The 15,578-nt window shown below is 38.2% G+C and overlaps 1 protein-coding gene across 1 annotated transcript in view; it reads right to left on the minus strand.

The window, feature by feature from the left end:
• The window catches only part of UBN2 (ubinuclein 2), a gene marked incomplete at both ends in the record, with an annotated part of 47,908 nt that overhangs the window by 21,084 nt on the left and 11,246 nt on the right, over positions 1 to 15,578 (minus strand). Inside the window, 3 exons of the mRNA XM_079549287.1 lie at positions 2,783 to 3,281; positions 4,356 to 4,468; positions 5,520 to 5,657. Of these exons, the coding sequence (XP_079405413.1) occupies positions 2,783 to 3,281; positions 4,356 to 4,468; positions 5,520 to 5,657 (750 nt within the window). The remainder of the gene's footprint in view (positions 1 to 2,782; positions 3,282 to 4,355; positions 4,469 to 5,519; positions 5,658 to 15,578) is intronic.

The following is a 15,578-nucleotide window of genomic DNA, read 5'->3' on the forward strand; positions in this document are numbered from 1 at the left end:
TTTTTGTCTGGGAAGGAAGGAAAAAAGCAAGATAACTTGTGTGTGCATTTCCTTTCATTAGAAGTTTTTCCTAGTCTCTCAGGAATGCCTGTGTAGAATTCCTTTATCCTTGTTTCTTTCGCCTTGATTCTTACTGTCCACAAACTATGGCAGCCACAAAAATGCCAACTCAATTCCCTGCACTGTTCAACAAAAACAAAAAGACAAAAAAAATCAGTAAAAACTCTCTACTCTTTTCCATTCTAAAGATCTATGGAAGTCAAGAGAAAAACAAAAAACAACTTGCAACACTTACTGTCTTGAGACATTCTAGCAATGGGACCTGAGAGTGAATATCTGAAGAAGCTGAAAAAGTACATCCTTACAGAAATTTACGCAAACACGTTATCATCATACTGTATGACAATTACTGTGGGCAGTCAACATGCTATGTGGCTAGCAGCCTAATGAGAAAAGCTCTAATTTGTCTTTAAAGAATTTTAGTTAGCAATTTCTGACAACATAGGTCAATATTATAAATAAATGCAAGTGTTAACTTGACAAAATTCCTTCATTACTATTAAATACTTACTGTTTTTCCTCTTTGTAAATGACCCACTTATGTTAGAAAAAATATTTTCTGAGATTGTGAAATCTACATTGCACAGTAAAATAGGAGTCTGTTACTCCATCAGAAACTGTAAAGCAGACAACTGTCTTTGATCGTTTACCATTTCAGTCATGAACATATACTGTAGGCTTTTTAGCTCCTGTAAGGACTGCACTCTGTTCACTACCTCCTACTGTAAAGTCATCTGCTGAGGGGATGGCACTATCTGTTTTAAGATTACTGAAGCAGTTTCTCTGCTAAAAAACAAGAAAAGTTATAGATGTTTACAAGTGATAAGATACCAACAAGACAAGTTTGAAAGTCTTAGATCCAGTATCTTTAAGAATAATTAACACAAGGTTATTACCTTCTAGTCTATATAAAGTGGCAGGAAAGATGTTTTGACTTTCCAGTCCCGAGAGATCTTAGAACAATTTCATTGTTATGTTATCATACTTAACAGTGCTTCGGGTCTTTGAAAAGGATGAAATCAGCAGAGTCAAGAAACACTGCTATCAATGTTGGGATTTTTTGTTCCACAGACGGACTATCTTGACATTTATCATCATAACAGAAAACAGGCATTTTATTACTTCCCTGCTTTGTGTGCAATATTGTCCTCTGCCACAGTAATTCAGGATTACACAATTAGGGAACTAGAAAACATTAATTTACACAAGAAGATCAGGAAGCTTTCATTGTATATAGTCAGCAGCTTCCTAAATCTTTTTACTCTCTTGCCTAGATATATCCTAACTCCATTCATGGAACATAGCTTACCTAACTCCATTCATGGAACATAGCTTACCTTTCTTTCTTTGCATTAAAGAGCACTAAATATGTGAACCTGATAAATGTCTGGAAAAAACTGTAAAGAAGCTTTTTTTTTTTTTTTTTTTTTACTCCTTTGTCACTGATAACATGTCAGTTGATGGCAATTTGTAGAAGGGAAGGAAGCTGCAGCCTTTAAGTCAATACACAGCCTATTCTTCCCAGAGTCTACATGTAGTATTGTTCTGCTCAGCCAGCACCAAACTTCCAGAAAACGTCACCACAAGTAGATGACCACAGAATTAACATTAATTCAGTTTTCTCTTGGAAAACATCTCTTCCAACTGAATGGGGCTTTTTAATGAAATAGCGTGAAGCTGGGACAGGCAGCTAACACTTCCTTAATTTTGGCCTAACCCAGTTCTACTGCTGTTTTGCTAGAAACTTACTGAAAAATTAACCTGAAAATTTGAAGGCTGACAATCCTCTCACTCACATTATTCATATTTAGCTTTGGACATTTTAAAACAACTAAGAATATTCTTCAACGTTTATATACAGCTAAGATTGAATAATGATAACTATGACATTTAAGTAACAGCAAAGCAAGCTCTGCTGCTGTCTGTCACTATGTAGAAAACTGCAGTTTAACTACGACTATAAAACTTACTCTTGAGTAAGGAAAAGCTGCACTTTATTCTGAGTAAGGAAAAGCTGCACTTTATTCTGAGCAAGGAAAAACTGCACAGGTAAGATCAGAATCTGGACAATCAAATAACAATCTTCTTCTCCACATTCACATAACATCCACAACTGAAACAAGGAGCATATAATACCTTAACAGCTCTGAGCCCTTTCAGTAAGCTGTGGGGATGTTTGTAAGCTGGGAACTTATCGTTTTTGGTTAATATTTTTTGAGACTCCACTGCAGCATTTCAGAAAAAAAACATTCAGTTCCCACCCCTCCACTCCCACCTTTTAAACTGGGAAGTTCACATAATTTATGTTACAAAGGCAGAATTCCAGACTGAATTAGATTGTAAACTACAACAGTATTTCAAGGCTTCCTCTTTAAAACTGGTGGGGAAGCATAAACTCATAAATATTAATAATTTAAGTAACTAATTCAAGTCAAAATTAACAGTGATATTCCCATTACGGAATAAAACATTACAATTTGTTGAACATGTTAAGATTCAGTAGAATACCTTGTCTCCACCGTGAAACAAACACCACCTCAACTACTGAGCTGCATCCCCTCTAGGTCCATTTTTATCTGAGTATAAATACAACCACTGACATTAATGCTACATTTTTAGCATTTCAACCAGCATTTCAAGGATGACAACTCAGATCCTAAATATTCTTCCTCCTTCTCTCAGATTCTTGACTGCAAGCCGTCACTACTGAGTTCATACTTACTGTTCGAAGATCTCCAATGCGCTTTTCAAGTAGCATAGGCAGACCTTCTGGGAGGGCAGGCACCTGCTTGGGTGTCATGACCTGAGAGGTGTAGGTTGCATGAGTGACATTTCCATTTTCTCCTGACAGCTCAGATACTGGGCTGCCATCAGAAGTGCCATCAAGCAACTTGTCAAAGTCAATGTCTCCCAACATCTCCAGGGCACTTTCAGTTTCTTGCAGGAGATCACGTTCATTTGTGCTACCAAAAATGGAGAGGACAGGATCGCTGATCTTAAGATTCAAGTCAGAGATATCATTTCCTGCACTGAGAGAGGAAGAAGGAATTTTACTAGGGGTAGAGGTTGCAATAGTCACTGGAGGTTTTGGACTAGATTCCTTCTTCCTCATGGCTTCCTTCTCCTTTTGAAATTTACGGATCATGGCAGCCAGAGAGAGCGAGTCTTTATAAAATTTCTTTTTCTTCTTTTCAGATTTGTGTGAATTTAAGGCCATTACTCTGTAGAGGAAAGAAATATTTCATTAGAATGGCACGTGACTTTGTTAAAGGTAACTAAGGCCTTGAAAAAACTGGAAGTTTAGAACTTTTAAAAAAATTAGCAGATGGAAGCATGAAGATGGAAGCAAGCTTCAGACTCTTCCACCAGTTACCTCAAACTCCTGCTTGTCATATGATTTCACAATCTTCAACTGAAGCTCTGTTTTGTTGTTGTTTTTAACTATGTTACATATACCTCAAGAAAAAGTTCATTTACGCTACACTTCTCATCTACACGTCTCAACTTGAAGTTAGACTTACAGTTAGATTGACACTGCTAGAACACAAACTTGCCTATCAGACTCCAGAACAGTAGCAAGGTTACTTAAAGTTTAGGCACACCACGTGTATGTAAAAAATTCATTCCAGGAAGTATTTTTACATGCAGACTCAACATTTACATGCCACTCAAACTGAACGTTTAACCCCCAGTCCTTGTCCTTGACTAAAAAAAAAAAACAACCAACAAGTTTTCAATGCCAACTGAACATCTACAATAAGACTATGTTCACTCAAGGACAGTTTTCCAGAAGCCAATTAAAAATCCTATCATCTTACAAGGCTATCACCCTTCCACACTAGCCTCAAAACACAGGAAAGTACACAAAAATTAGTAAGGAATATGTAGAATAATCAAGCTGCGTTTACAGCTTCCCAGAATAGAAATCTAGGGATAGGAAGCTATTTTTCATTAGAAGGTAGAAAACAAAGACATAATTCTTACTATCAGAAAACTCTGGGTAGAAGAATGATTGTTAATACTATTCACAGATTCAGAATTTCTATATTTTCCATAAATCATTTTTTCTTTGATTTTTTTCCCTCATTCTTATCCCACAAAATTCTGAAAGTTAGCCTGGAGGATGTTTATGTAAAAAAAAACCCCAAAACATCCCAGACCAACATCTATTAACTATTAGACATGAATTAACAATACAAAATCCTAAACAACTGTGATAATCTCACTACGGCATGAAAATCTCAGAAACATAGTTTGTATACAATTCAACATTTTATTTAAAGGAAGAAACTTACCCCAACTGCTTAGGAACTTTCATTTTCCGAGGCTTCTTCTCCTTTTCCATCCCTTCATCTTTCCGCTTGCGCTTCTTCATTCCACGATCTTCACTTTCTTTTAACTTTGCTATCTACAAAACAAATTTAATACAGGACAAAGATTCTTCCATCAAAAAACATTTTTATAGCAAGAAACATCTAATTTTCTTTACACTTTCCAATTGGGAGCCAGAAAAAAATATCCTGATGTGTGTGAAGGCCAACAGTACAACTGGATTCACAGCAGCAATACCAGTTACTGATAATTCTCCAACGCTACTTTTTTGAGGCACAAGTAGACTTGCCACATAGCCTCTCTGTGTAGCAGTCACCTTGGAAGACCAAGTTCTCCATTCTTCTGCTACCACAGTCACATTGCTAAGTACAGTGCAATATGGCATATCTTTCTGGCTATTCAGATCACTGGTCTCCCCTCCAAACTTGGCCATCCCTAGCTTACTTTCTGAGGCTGACTGGGAAAGCTGAATGGTGGAGGGAAAAGGTGGGGGTGAAAAGCTCTTCATACTGTTCTGTTGTTATGCAGCAACAGTCAAAACACTGCTGCTTTATCAGCACAGCAGTAAGTTACAAATACAAATCATAGCACCATAAGGGCTTGTATGAAAAAAATTTTCAGCACACAATACAGTACGCGTTTTGTGAAACACGCAGGATATACATACAGACATACACACACATCTTTTAACACAGCTATTTCTATGTTGTGAATTTATTTTAACAGACATTTTCTTTTAACTACTATTCTGAGTATCAAGAACATTTCAAATCCTATTTTCTACAGAATTAGAAAAGCAATGTTGAAAAAATTATGTTTTCATCTTAGGGAATAAAATTCTTACAAAATTAAGTAGTTATCTGTCACTTACATACAATGGATGAACACAACTTGTAAGCCTGCCTGAACAGGTTTTTAGTTTTCTAAGACTGAACAGTCTAAGGGCATCCTGACTTATTTCCTAAGTGCTTATGCAACAGCCACAAAACAGAGACTGCAATAAGGCAGTACCGTGTATCACTCTGCTTTCAGTCTCTTCATCTACGGCATTTAAGCGTACCAAATCTATTTTGATGCCCACCTCATTCATTGCCCACTGTATAAAAAGCATAATTAATACCACTCACTTTCGGTGGCCTATGCTTTTTGTCCTCTGCAAAGTCATCATCCTCTGAGTCAGATGCCTGGCGGAACTGCAGGGTACCAGTGTTGATATAAAACCCTCCATATTTGGTTGTCAGGGATGCAGGAACCAATTCATCGTACTGGCATGAAAAAAAGAGTTTATCATCATCACTTCAAATGTTTATGTAGCTCATTTACCACTCCCTATACATGAATAACTATACAGAATTACATAAGTACTGCCTGCTAGCATAAATCAGGATAGTAATACTATTAAAAAGCTCACTGGACAGGGTACAGAATACTAATACCACAGAATCATCTCTGTATTTTCAAAATCACACCTTGATCTTGGAAGAAAAGATTACAACATTAAAACAAGAAACTGCTCTGCTTTCTGAAGGAAGTGAAGACAGGCATGGAGGCCTTTTCTCCCTTTAGAGAGAGTATTTCCAACTTCCTATCTCTGACAGCATGCTACCTTATGTTAGAAGCTAAAATCTCATGATACATGAACTATACGGACAACTATGCACCGCCTGCCTATGAGCAGTTTCACTGTTTACAAGTTGATTTGGTCCATGCAATAGGTAAGCACATTGTGAATTGTTTTTGCCTACAACAGCCTTACATCCACAGCAGCAACATCACCAATTTAAAACGCATTTTGTAAAAATACTGCCTCTACTGATTTCACATGGTAATTGTCATACTTTCACTGAATATCCTTCGATCTTATCAGAGAACGCACAGTTCAAGCTAACGATGCTTTCTAATAACACTTCCTGTTACTCAAACATTTGTAACCGATCCTTTAGTTATCTGCAAGTGATAATTAAAAAGTTATTTTCAGAGCTCATTTTTTGCATGTTTTCAAAAAAACAATCTGAACAGCCATCACTCTGCAAAGGAAGAAATCTAAACCATTTCAGAATTTTGCAAAACTGCATATTGTTATACCCAGGAAATAGAACTGAAACAATAGACAAACTCGTTTTTGTAAAACAAGCATAAAGAACTTCCTGGATTATACCCTTTGTTTAATGGAAATAGTCACAGCAACGCTCATCTTCTTCCTGATTAGTTTTCATTAATACAGGACTCTGCAGTGCACTTGGCCTGCTCAGACTGTTCCAACAAACTTTCTATTCCTTAACAACTCACAGTACCTGCACAAAGAAACCCTTTTCTCACCAGGTTCTCTGTTCGTTTGCTAAAATTACTGTGACACCTATTGTGAAAAGTATTTTCAAACATCTGTTAATTTTGGTGATACATTTTGTTAACAACAAATAGTGAAAAATCTAGGGTGGTGAGCTTGATCAACAACAAATAGAAGCAATAGCCTGTTTAGAGGCATAAAACCAAAACACCTAAGTGTTACAAAGTACCAAAAAGATACAATGACATTTAAATGACTGAGAATTGGTTTCTTCCCTTCTGAAGGGAAGAGTGTGAGATTTTGACACATCTTAGAGGTATGTACTCTGGCATAAGAAAAAGTCTACTCTGAGTTACAGCTGTAAACAATAAATGTTTACTAGCAAGACCAAACGATTAAGTAGGACAGTGAATAGGGAAACAATGTGTTTGCTATTTTGAATAGTGAGCCAGCAGGCCTTTCACTGCTTGCCTGCTAAGAGCTGATACATCCCAGAATTCAACAGGTTGAAAAAATTACTAGGGCAAGTACACACATTTTTAACTGCCACGCCAGTAACTGGAGATCTGAGATCACTCACAGGAAGGGAACACATGCAGGGCAACGCAGTCAGTTACCAGGTTAGTCCATTCCCCCTGCACAGATGTAATATATACTGAATGTATATGTATATATATGTAATATATACTGAAGATACAACTGGAGACAGTTTAAGAACTACAAAATTTGCACCACCAAAAGCATGAAGACAGAAGAGTTATATTCTTAAGAGGAAAACAATTAACAAGCACTTAGAGCAGTAAGTTGCATGGAACAGCCTGAACTTGGAACTTTACATGGATTTGATCTGAGTAAGCAGTTAGAAATTTCACTGAGTCATCATCTTTATCTTCTTGGAATGGAAGGCTTAACATGCAGTACAAAAACACACAAAAAAAAATAAAAGCAGTGACAGGATCTATGAAATACCCTGAGACTGCATGAAAGACTAGTGCAAGAAAACAGGAGACTATTAGACAAATTGAAAGCAAAGTGACTCAGTTATGGACTTGTCATTCACCTTAAAAGACCAGGACAATCATGCAAAGTGAACTGAAGAGTGGAGGCTGGGTAAAAGCTTCAGAGAAGCCTGATGCTTTTCCATAGGCCCTCAGAACCAGCTTCATTAAGTACAAGGAGATGAAAGGGAAAGAAAATAAATGATTATCCACAGTAGTTAATAGACAGAGCAGGCATTTCCCTTTTAAGCTGACAGGGCGTGAACTGAATTGGTGAGGTTAGGGCTGTATGGGATCAAAACAGAAGTATAGAGTAGTTGCCAAGTTTAGAGGAGAAAGTACACAGTTAAAGCTGAGACTATTATCATAAGAAGTAAAGAACAAGAAAAGGGAAATACTGAGGAGACTTGGCTGCAGAGCAGTAAAGGAAGCCCTAGAGAACAAAGTAACAATTAAAGACAGTCCACAAGTGAGAAAACCATGAGTTACAGCAGGTGATTAGTATGATCGACATGACACACGGCACAAACTCATGAAAACAAATTGACCAGAAAGGCACACTTTATTCAATATAGCGAAGAACAGACTTCCATACAGTCAGCAGCAAACAATGTCAGCAAGATGGGGAAGTACAGCTGATCACTTAAGGCTTCAACAGCTTCCCCCAAGGACTATGAATTTAGTCTGACTTCCAAAGACCTTTCTGACATTCACATCTCCTTAACCCTTAATGGAATTTCATTTTTCCCCAATAAAATTTGTTTTGTCCTCAGCCTGCTGAACAAGGAATAAATCTAAAACAGAGTACTACAAACTAAAGCATAACTAGTGTCTCTCATCCTCCATTGTAAGCTCACTGCTGACTAGTGCTCTAATCCAACATAAAACTTGAATAAGATATTATAATATACTGGCACCAGCTGGATCAGCTTAATTGTGAAGTTCTTCCAGGACACTCAGAAGGCATACACCTCTTGCAACTTCCCAATCTTTCAATGAAGTCTTTTCAAGATTTTGCTTTTCGTTAGCTTCTTCTGCATATCGAATCAGAGCTCCTGTCTAATTCTATTATTGAAGGAAATCTGTTAAACTCCTTTACAATGCTCTAATCTTCCTTATACATTCAAAGACTGAGAATTAGAATCATCAGATACACAAACAAGATTTATGCACTGGTTCCTGTGAACAGAGGGTTGTCTCAGATTATGGAAAGATCCTGCGAAGAAAGACTGAGACTGTCTTAAAAGTACATCAATATAGAAGTTATTCTCAACTACTCTCTTATTTTCTACTGTCCTTGAACAACAGTATTGTTACTCTAGATTTGTTTCCATGTGAAAGGTAATCTAAATGTTTTTAAAATAAATTAACTGGTTTTTATTCCTAATTAAGTTTACCAGTTTCTTCTTTATTCTTACACTAAGAACTGCACAATTATACGTACTATAACTAATTTAGTTCTGAAATCCAAACCCACAGTACACATCTTGTCTGCTTCTGTGTTTAGATATTCTGGTTACAATTCTGCTTGTTCTGTTCTTTGCCAGAGAACAAGCTGTATAATAGAAGTACACACATAAAAAGGCTTTTCAGTACTTCTGCATTAACTCCTAGAAATGAGATTTGCTGTAAATGCATTCAAGTATTTAAAAAAAAAAAAAAAACACCTGAATAGCATTTGTTGTGAAACTAGCTTTATTTTGATAAAAACAAGTAGAGACCATTTTTGTTCCTTGTTCAGCACATTTCTGAGATGGCTCTAGCCAGCTGCAGTGGGAAGCAAGGAGATATTCACCAGGCCAGCAATAATGGAATGACAGAATGGCTTAGGCTGAAAGGAGTTTTCCAGGATTACACAGAAAACTAAACAGAAAGCTTTGTAATGCTAAAGGATCCACTTCCACAATGTATATGTAAGTTTTATGGTGCCTTTTATTTAAGCAGGTTGATCCGAAAATAATGCCTCCTATTTATTTCCATGAAAACAAGAACAGCACTATTCAACAAAATTCTCAACTACAAAACAATATATATATATTTTTTTTAACATAGGCACGACCATTAGCTACGCATTTTCACCAGTGATGAACAAAGGCCTGCACACCTTGCTCACAAAAATACGCATGGCTTGTCTTGTCTTTCACATTGCTGTCACCACTGCTGAAATGTACCATCCACTGCCTCACTGTGCTCACTTCCACTGTTTGGTCTCCATAAATGTTCAGCAAATATCAATGAATGCAAGTTCTCCACATGCAGGAATTCAATGACACACCTTTACTTCATTTGCACTTCCACGCCAGACACCCTTTGTCCCTCTGCTACCATCTGTCACATGGCAACAAAATGTAACAGAACACTGGCAGGAAGTACCACCAAACTCTCTTCTGACATCGTGAGCCAACATAACAAAAAACAGGAGGCATTACTTCCACAGCAGTATTTGCATTTCAGCTTACTTTATGAAGTGTATGATCAGTCATGTGACCTATCTGTCCAACTGCATTCTTTCAGAGATTGTGCTCTGATCCACTCTGAGTAAGTAATAGTAGTAGAATACTGAACTGTATTTTTAATGTAGTGCTTAACCCTTCCAGCTTTCACGTTTCAGAATAATACTGCTGAAAAAAAAAGTTATGCTTTCCTTTTCCATTCATTTAATGTGAACTACAAACTCTTCACTTATGACACTTCAGACAAATGCTGTTATCCAAGACTCTGATTTTGGCTATTTTTAAGCCCCTTTATATTGCAGCAATAACTATGTCTGAATATTTTTGGAAAACACTTAAGTTCCTGGTACTACTTAAGTATGTTTCTCTACTCATGAAGACTAGCTGACCCCAAACTACCATCTACTCCTCCAGTGGCTCTGACTACTCTGAAAAGTAACTTTGTACTTTCCAAAAAAAAAAAAAAAAAAAAAAAAAAAAAAAAAAAAGATTGAAAGTAGTAAAAAAATAGTGCTGCAGTTACTATCAATATTTTATATTTCTTGCTACAGAAGTCTTGACATACACCAATTTAAGCAATGATACTACAAAGGCCAGATACACATCTGCTTGTTTGTTTTTTTAAATATCCAAGAAGCAATTTGAGCTTTCTATTTCTGAACTGTCCCAATGAGGTCTTGAAGTAAATGAACAGTCTTAAAGTATCTGATTTAAATGTAAGTCAGAACGCAGGATTAAAAAAGCTACTCATTTATTCCTCCCTAAAAAATTGTATGTTTTGCAGAAAAAGCATTTTAACAAACACCAGATTCACTCCGTACATTCAATTTAATTCATCTAGCCATAATGAAACTTGCACTGTAAGACTGCTTGGTATTGCACTGGGCTCTTACAGCAACATTTTGCTATCAAGGAGGCTGAAGGAGTGGCCTCTGTGAGAGGCCCCAAGTTAGATAAGAGCCAGCTCCACCCAGCTCCTGCAGGGACCAGCTGCTGGCCAGAGCTGAGCCACTGAACAACACTTGGTGGTGCCTACAACAGGATACTCAAGAAATGGTAGAAGTTGCTGTGGGGAAACAGAGAGAAGAGTGAAAAAAATATAGAGAGGAACAATCCCAGAGATACCAAGGTCAGTGAAGAAGGGCAGAAGGTGCCCCAGGCAGATCTCCACGTGCAACCCATGCAGGAGCCCACAGTCCATGGCAAGCCCCTGCAGAAGGAGACCATGGGCCAGAGCTGCAGCCCACGGAGAGGAGCCTGCAGGATGGGGAGCCGATGGGGAGCCATGCTGGAGTGGTGCACCCCTGAATGCTGGGTCCCATAGTAAAGGCCCATGATGTCCTTGCAGCTCCTGGGAAGCCAACCCACACAGGATCAACTTGAGAAGGATGACATCCTATGGGACGATGCTCCTACATGGAGCAAAGGCAGAATGAGCATGAAGGAGTGGCAACAACAAAGCATTACTATGGACAGAGTACAATCTGCATTCCCCTGAGATCCTGGGTACAGGGTGGGAGGTACAAGGTAGATGAAGGGAAAAGGGTTTTTAATTCGCTTTTAGTTCTTACTCTTCTAGACTGTTACTAACTGGCAACAAATCTTCCTCTTATGTCTGCAACAACTGATGACCAAACCCCTTGTCCTTACCAAACAGACACGTTCTTCAGAGGAGGGATAGTGAGAGTAGCTGTGTAATAGTTGGCTACCTATGGTGTTAAACCAGTATAGTACATAGTTTAAACACAACTATTCCGCATGTGGAACAGTATCTGCTTTATTTGTTTGGTACTCCACACTACACCCTCATTTATCTTCGGGGAGTAGAGACACAAAAGCAAAGGAAAATTTAATTGAAATTTGCCCTGAATTCATTAGAATGCATATGACATATCAGCTGCCAGCCAGCAGATCTACCCTGAAGACACCTGGGAAGCATGCAAGATATCTTTTATTAAAGTGACACCATGCACTGGTGCCCAACCGCTGTGCAAAGTGACAGTGAACAAGGAAGACAGGTCAGTAATAACAAACCCATATCAAAAGAAACAGCTAGCAAATATCTTTATTTATCTTTTTTATCTTTATCTAAATAATATTATTTATTAATTAAATAAATATATTTAATAATAATAAATAATTTAATATAAATTAATAATAATAAATATATTATTATTAATTAAAAAATAATATTTTTTATCTTTTATCTAAATAAAAACTTTAAGACACCCTCTATATTTAGTGAGGATGATGTTACAGAGGCTTACAAGGGCAGCTTTTTCCACATGAAAATGCAGCAATAATGTTAAGTTTATCTCTCAATTTAAAATGAAAATATGTTTAATAATGGGTCTTAGGCAACATTTTTCCAGTATAAGCACCTATAGCATTAGCAGGCTAACAGTTAAGGTCTTGAGTGTCCTGAAGTGCTGACCATCAATCAGCATCTCTGTTACACTTGGCATTTATGTTTTGTTTCAATTACTGTCAGTTGGGTTACGGAGCATCACTGTTCCAAAACAAATGCTTACAGATTTCTAGGTAGGCTGTTCTCCCTTCTGTGTTCATCTGTCCAACTTACAAAGGTTCTAAGTGGTCCTTGTTTTTGGACGTGCAGGTGTAAGTAAGAGGTAATAGCATACTTGTTCTCTGAACACAATGTTTTTCTTCAGATTCCCATTCTATGTGGCATAGCAGAAAATTAAGAGCACTTCAGGGATCCTCCACACATATAAAGCTTACGCTGTCAGGAAGGCATGCAACTGACCAAATATTTCATCACAAAAACAAGGAGACCAGGCTCACATGCAAGTGCATGCAGGAAGAACTAAGGGAAAGCAAAAGCGTACAGGAGCACCATTCCACAAGTAATGTAGCCTGGTAATTTGCACTACAGCAATACTCATTTTAGACTTTGAAGCAGTGGAAAAACTGAGGAGGAACAGCTTTCCTTGCAGGTTATAAATACTGCATTACTACTACAGAAGTCAACTGCTAAAGGTTGGAACAAGCTGATATAGAGCAGCTAGAAAAAAAATGGAAGATTGCCTTAATGTAAATTTTATCTAGAATGAAAACTTCAGCATCCACTTACTACAATCAAAACGCTCAATCCAGAAATATCCCCTGAAGCACGGATTTCCCACTTGTCTCAGTTGAATTATGAAGAGAAAGCCAATTCTCCATAGTGGGCTTTAGAAACTAACAAAATCATCCAAGGAGGAGGACAGCAAGGGTGAAGAAAATAAAAATAATCAAACACCAGGATACATCCAAAGCATACAGCAATATGTAACTATGTTCTTATTCTGTAAGAGGAGACGAGATGAAGGAAGATGTGGTCTAAGTATTATTGTCACTTAGGGAAATATTTTGTTAAACCAAATGAGGTTTAACAAGAGCAAGCATAGAGTCTTGCACCTGGGAAGAGTAACAGCAAGTATCAGTGCAGGGTGGGACATGACCTGCTGAGAGGAACTCTATGGAGGACCTGGGGGTCCTGGTGGATGACAGGTTGGCAGTGAGCCAGCAGTGTGCCCTGGTGGCAAGGAGGTGATCCTCCCCCTCTGCTCTGCCCTGATCAGGCCTCACCTAAAGTACTGTATCCAGTTCTGGACTTCCTGGTATAAGACCAGGATCTCCTGGAGAAAGTCCAGTGGAGGGCCACAAAGATGATTAAGGGTGTGGAACATCTCTCTTATGAGAGAAAGTCTGAGCAAACTGGATCTGTTCAGCCTTGAGAAAAGACAACTCAGAGGGGATTTGATTCATGCTTATAAATATCTTAAGTGAGGGAATCAAAGAGACACAGCCAACCTCTTTTGAGTGGTCTGTAGGAACAGGACAAGGGGAAACTTGATCATAGAAAGTTCTGCACAAATATGCGAAGAATTCTTCACAGTAAGGGTGATGGAGCACTGGAACAGGCTGCCCGGGGGGGAGTTGTGGATTCTTGTTCTCTGGAGATATACAAGATCCCCTGGACACCTGCCTGTGCAGAGCACTGTAGAGGACCTGCTTTGCAGGGGAGCTGGACTCGATCTCAGGAGGTGCCTTCAAGCCCCTACAATTGTGATACTCAATAGGCAAGAATTGATTCTTTCCAGAGAGAACAATGAAAGTAGGTTGGTAAGATCAGTAGGAATCTCAGGCAATTTTCTTTTTGGCTGAAGATGGGGCACTGGAGCTAAACAGCCCTGAGCCCAACCTACTCTATCAGAGCAAATACCACTGCCCTTTAAGGAGTGTGACTGGTAAAACCTCTTTGCTTACAGGAAGTCCACTTTAATCAGTGCTTTCCAAGAATCTTCCTCTAGAAACACATGCCCTATAGCTGTTTGTACTCCAGCTCTATTGAAGTCTGTTACTTGACAATCATGTCATTAGCAGAGTCCCTGAGATTGACCCTGTTTCCTCCCCTCTCAAGGGGAAAATGACCAATTTGATTCCTGAAGAAACCAAATGCAGTTACACATGCCACATGTTATATATGCCTCTTCACTGCATGTAGAAAACTGCTTAATTTGCAAACAGATCCAAAGAAAGCAGGACTCATTAACTCAGAGTGCCTACTAAAAAAGAGGTTTAGTTTTACTGGTTTGATTTTTTCAATAGCATTTGATAGCATTCTCTCAACATTTGTTTTTAAAAGGAAGAACTCCCTAAAGGTACAGAATAAATCTCTTTCATTGCCAAAGAGTTCAGCATTTCTTTCACTCCTGTGACAAGGACTAGCATTCTAAGGAAGCTTATCCTGCCTGGGATACAGGAGATAAAAGGACTCCAATCCTGGAACAATTGAAGAGGTGCTCATAGTTGCTTCCAAGCATCTGTACCCTGGACATTATAGCTTTTTATTTTTAAGAAAGCATGTATTTCAAAAGGAAGTGTCTAGGCTGGACCTAGTTCTGCTGTTTCTCAGCGATTTAATAGCTGTCCAGAGAATATGAACAAACTCAACATCTAGGCTTCCCTTCTAAACAATTCCCATCTGCATCTGACAGAGAATGAAAAAGAGGTTTCGCTGAACTAAAATGCCACACTACAGAGCCCTTAAGCTCAGCAACAGGGACTTAAGACTGCAGCTGGCACACAGAGATGGCATTTCACTAGTCTGCACTATGAATTCATTATGAAGACAAGGCATAATGATTTGTTCAGGAGAGCAGCCTTCAGATAATATACCATTCTCCCCCAGTAGCTTACACACAATATAACCCTCTGGTGCTTGGACAACTACCTTTTCTATGTTCTTGCACGAGATATCTGAAGCAAATGGTTCTGCAAAGCTAATGATGTGTTACTGGTAACAACAACTGCACTTGAAGGAAGCAAAGTGTGAGAAATAGTAGTGTTCAAATCTCAAGAACTCATATTCAGCTTTGACAGGGATCTGTACTACAAGTACTCAATGCATAAATAAGATCTATGACAGAATGAAATAAATCT

Source organism: Tetrao urogallus (genome assembly GCF_951394365.1).
Source record: "Tetrao urogallus genome assembly, chromosome: 1".
NCBI classification, from domain to species: domain Eukaryota; kingdom Metazoa; phylum Chordata; class Aves; order Galliformes; family Phasianidae; genus Tetrao; species Tetrao urogallus.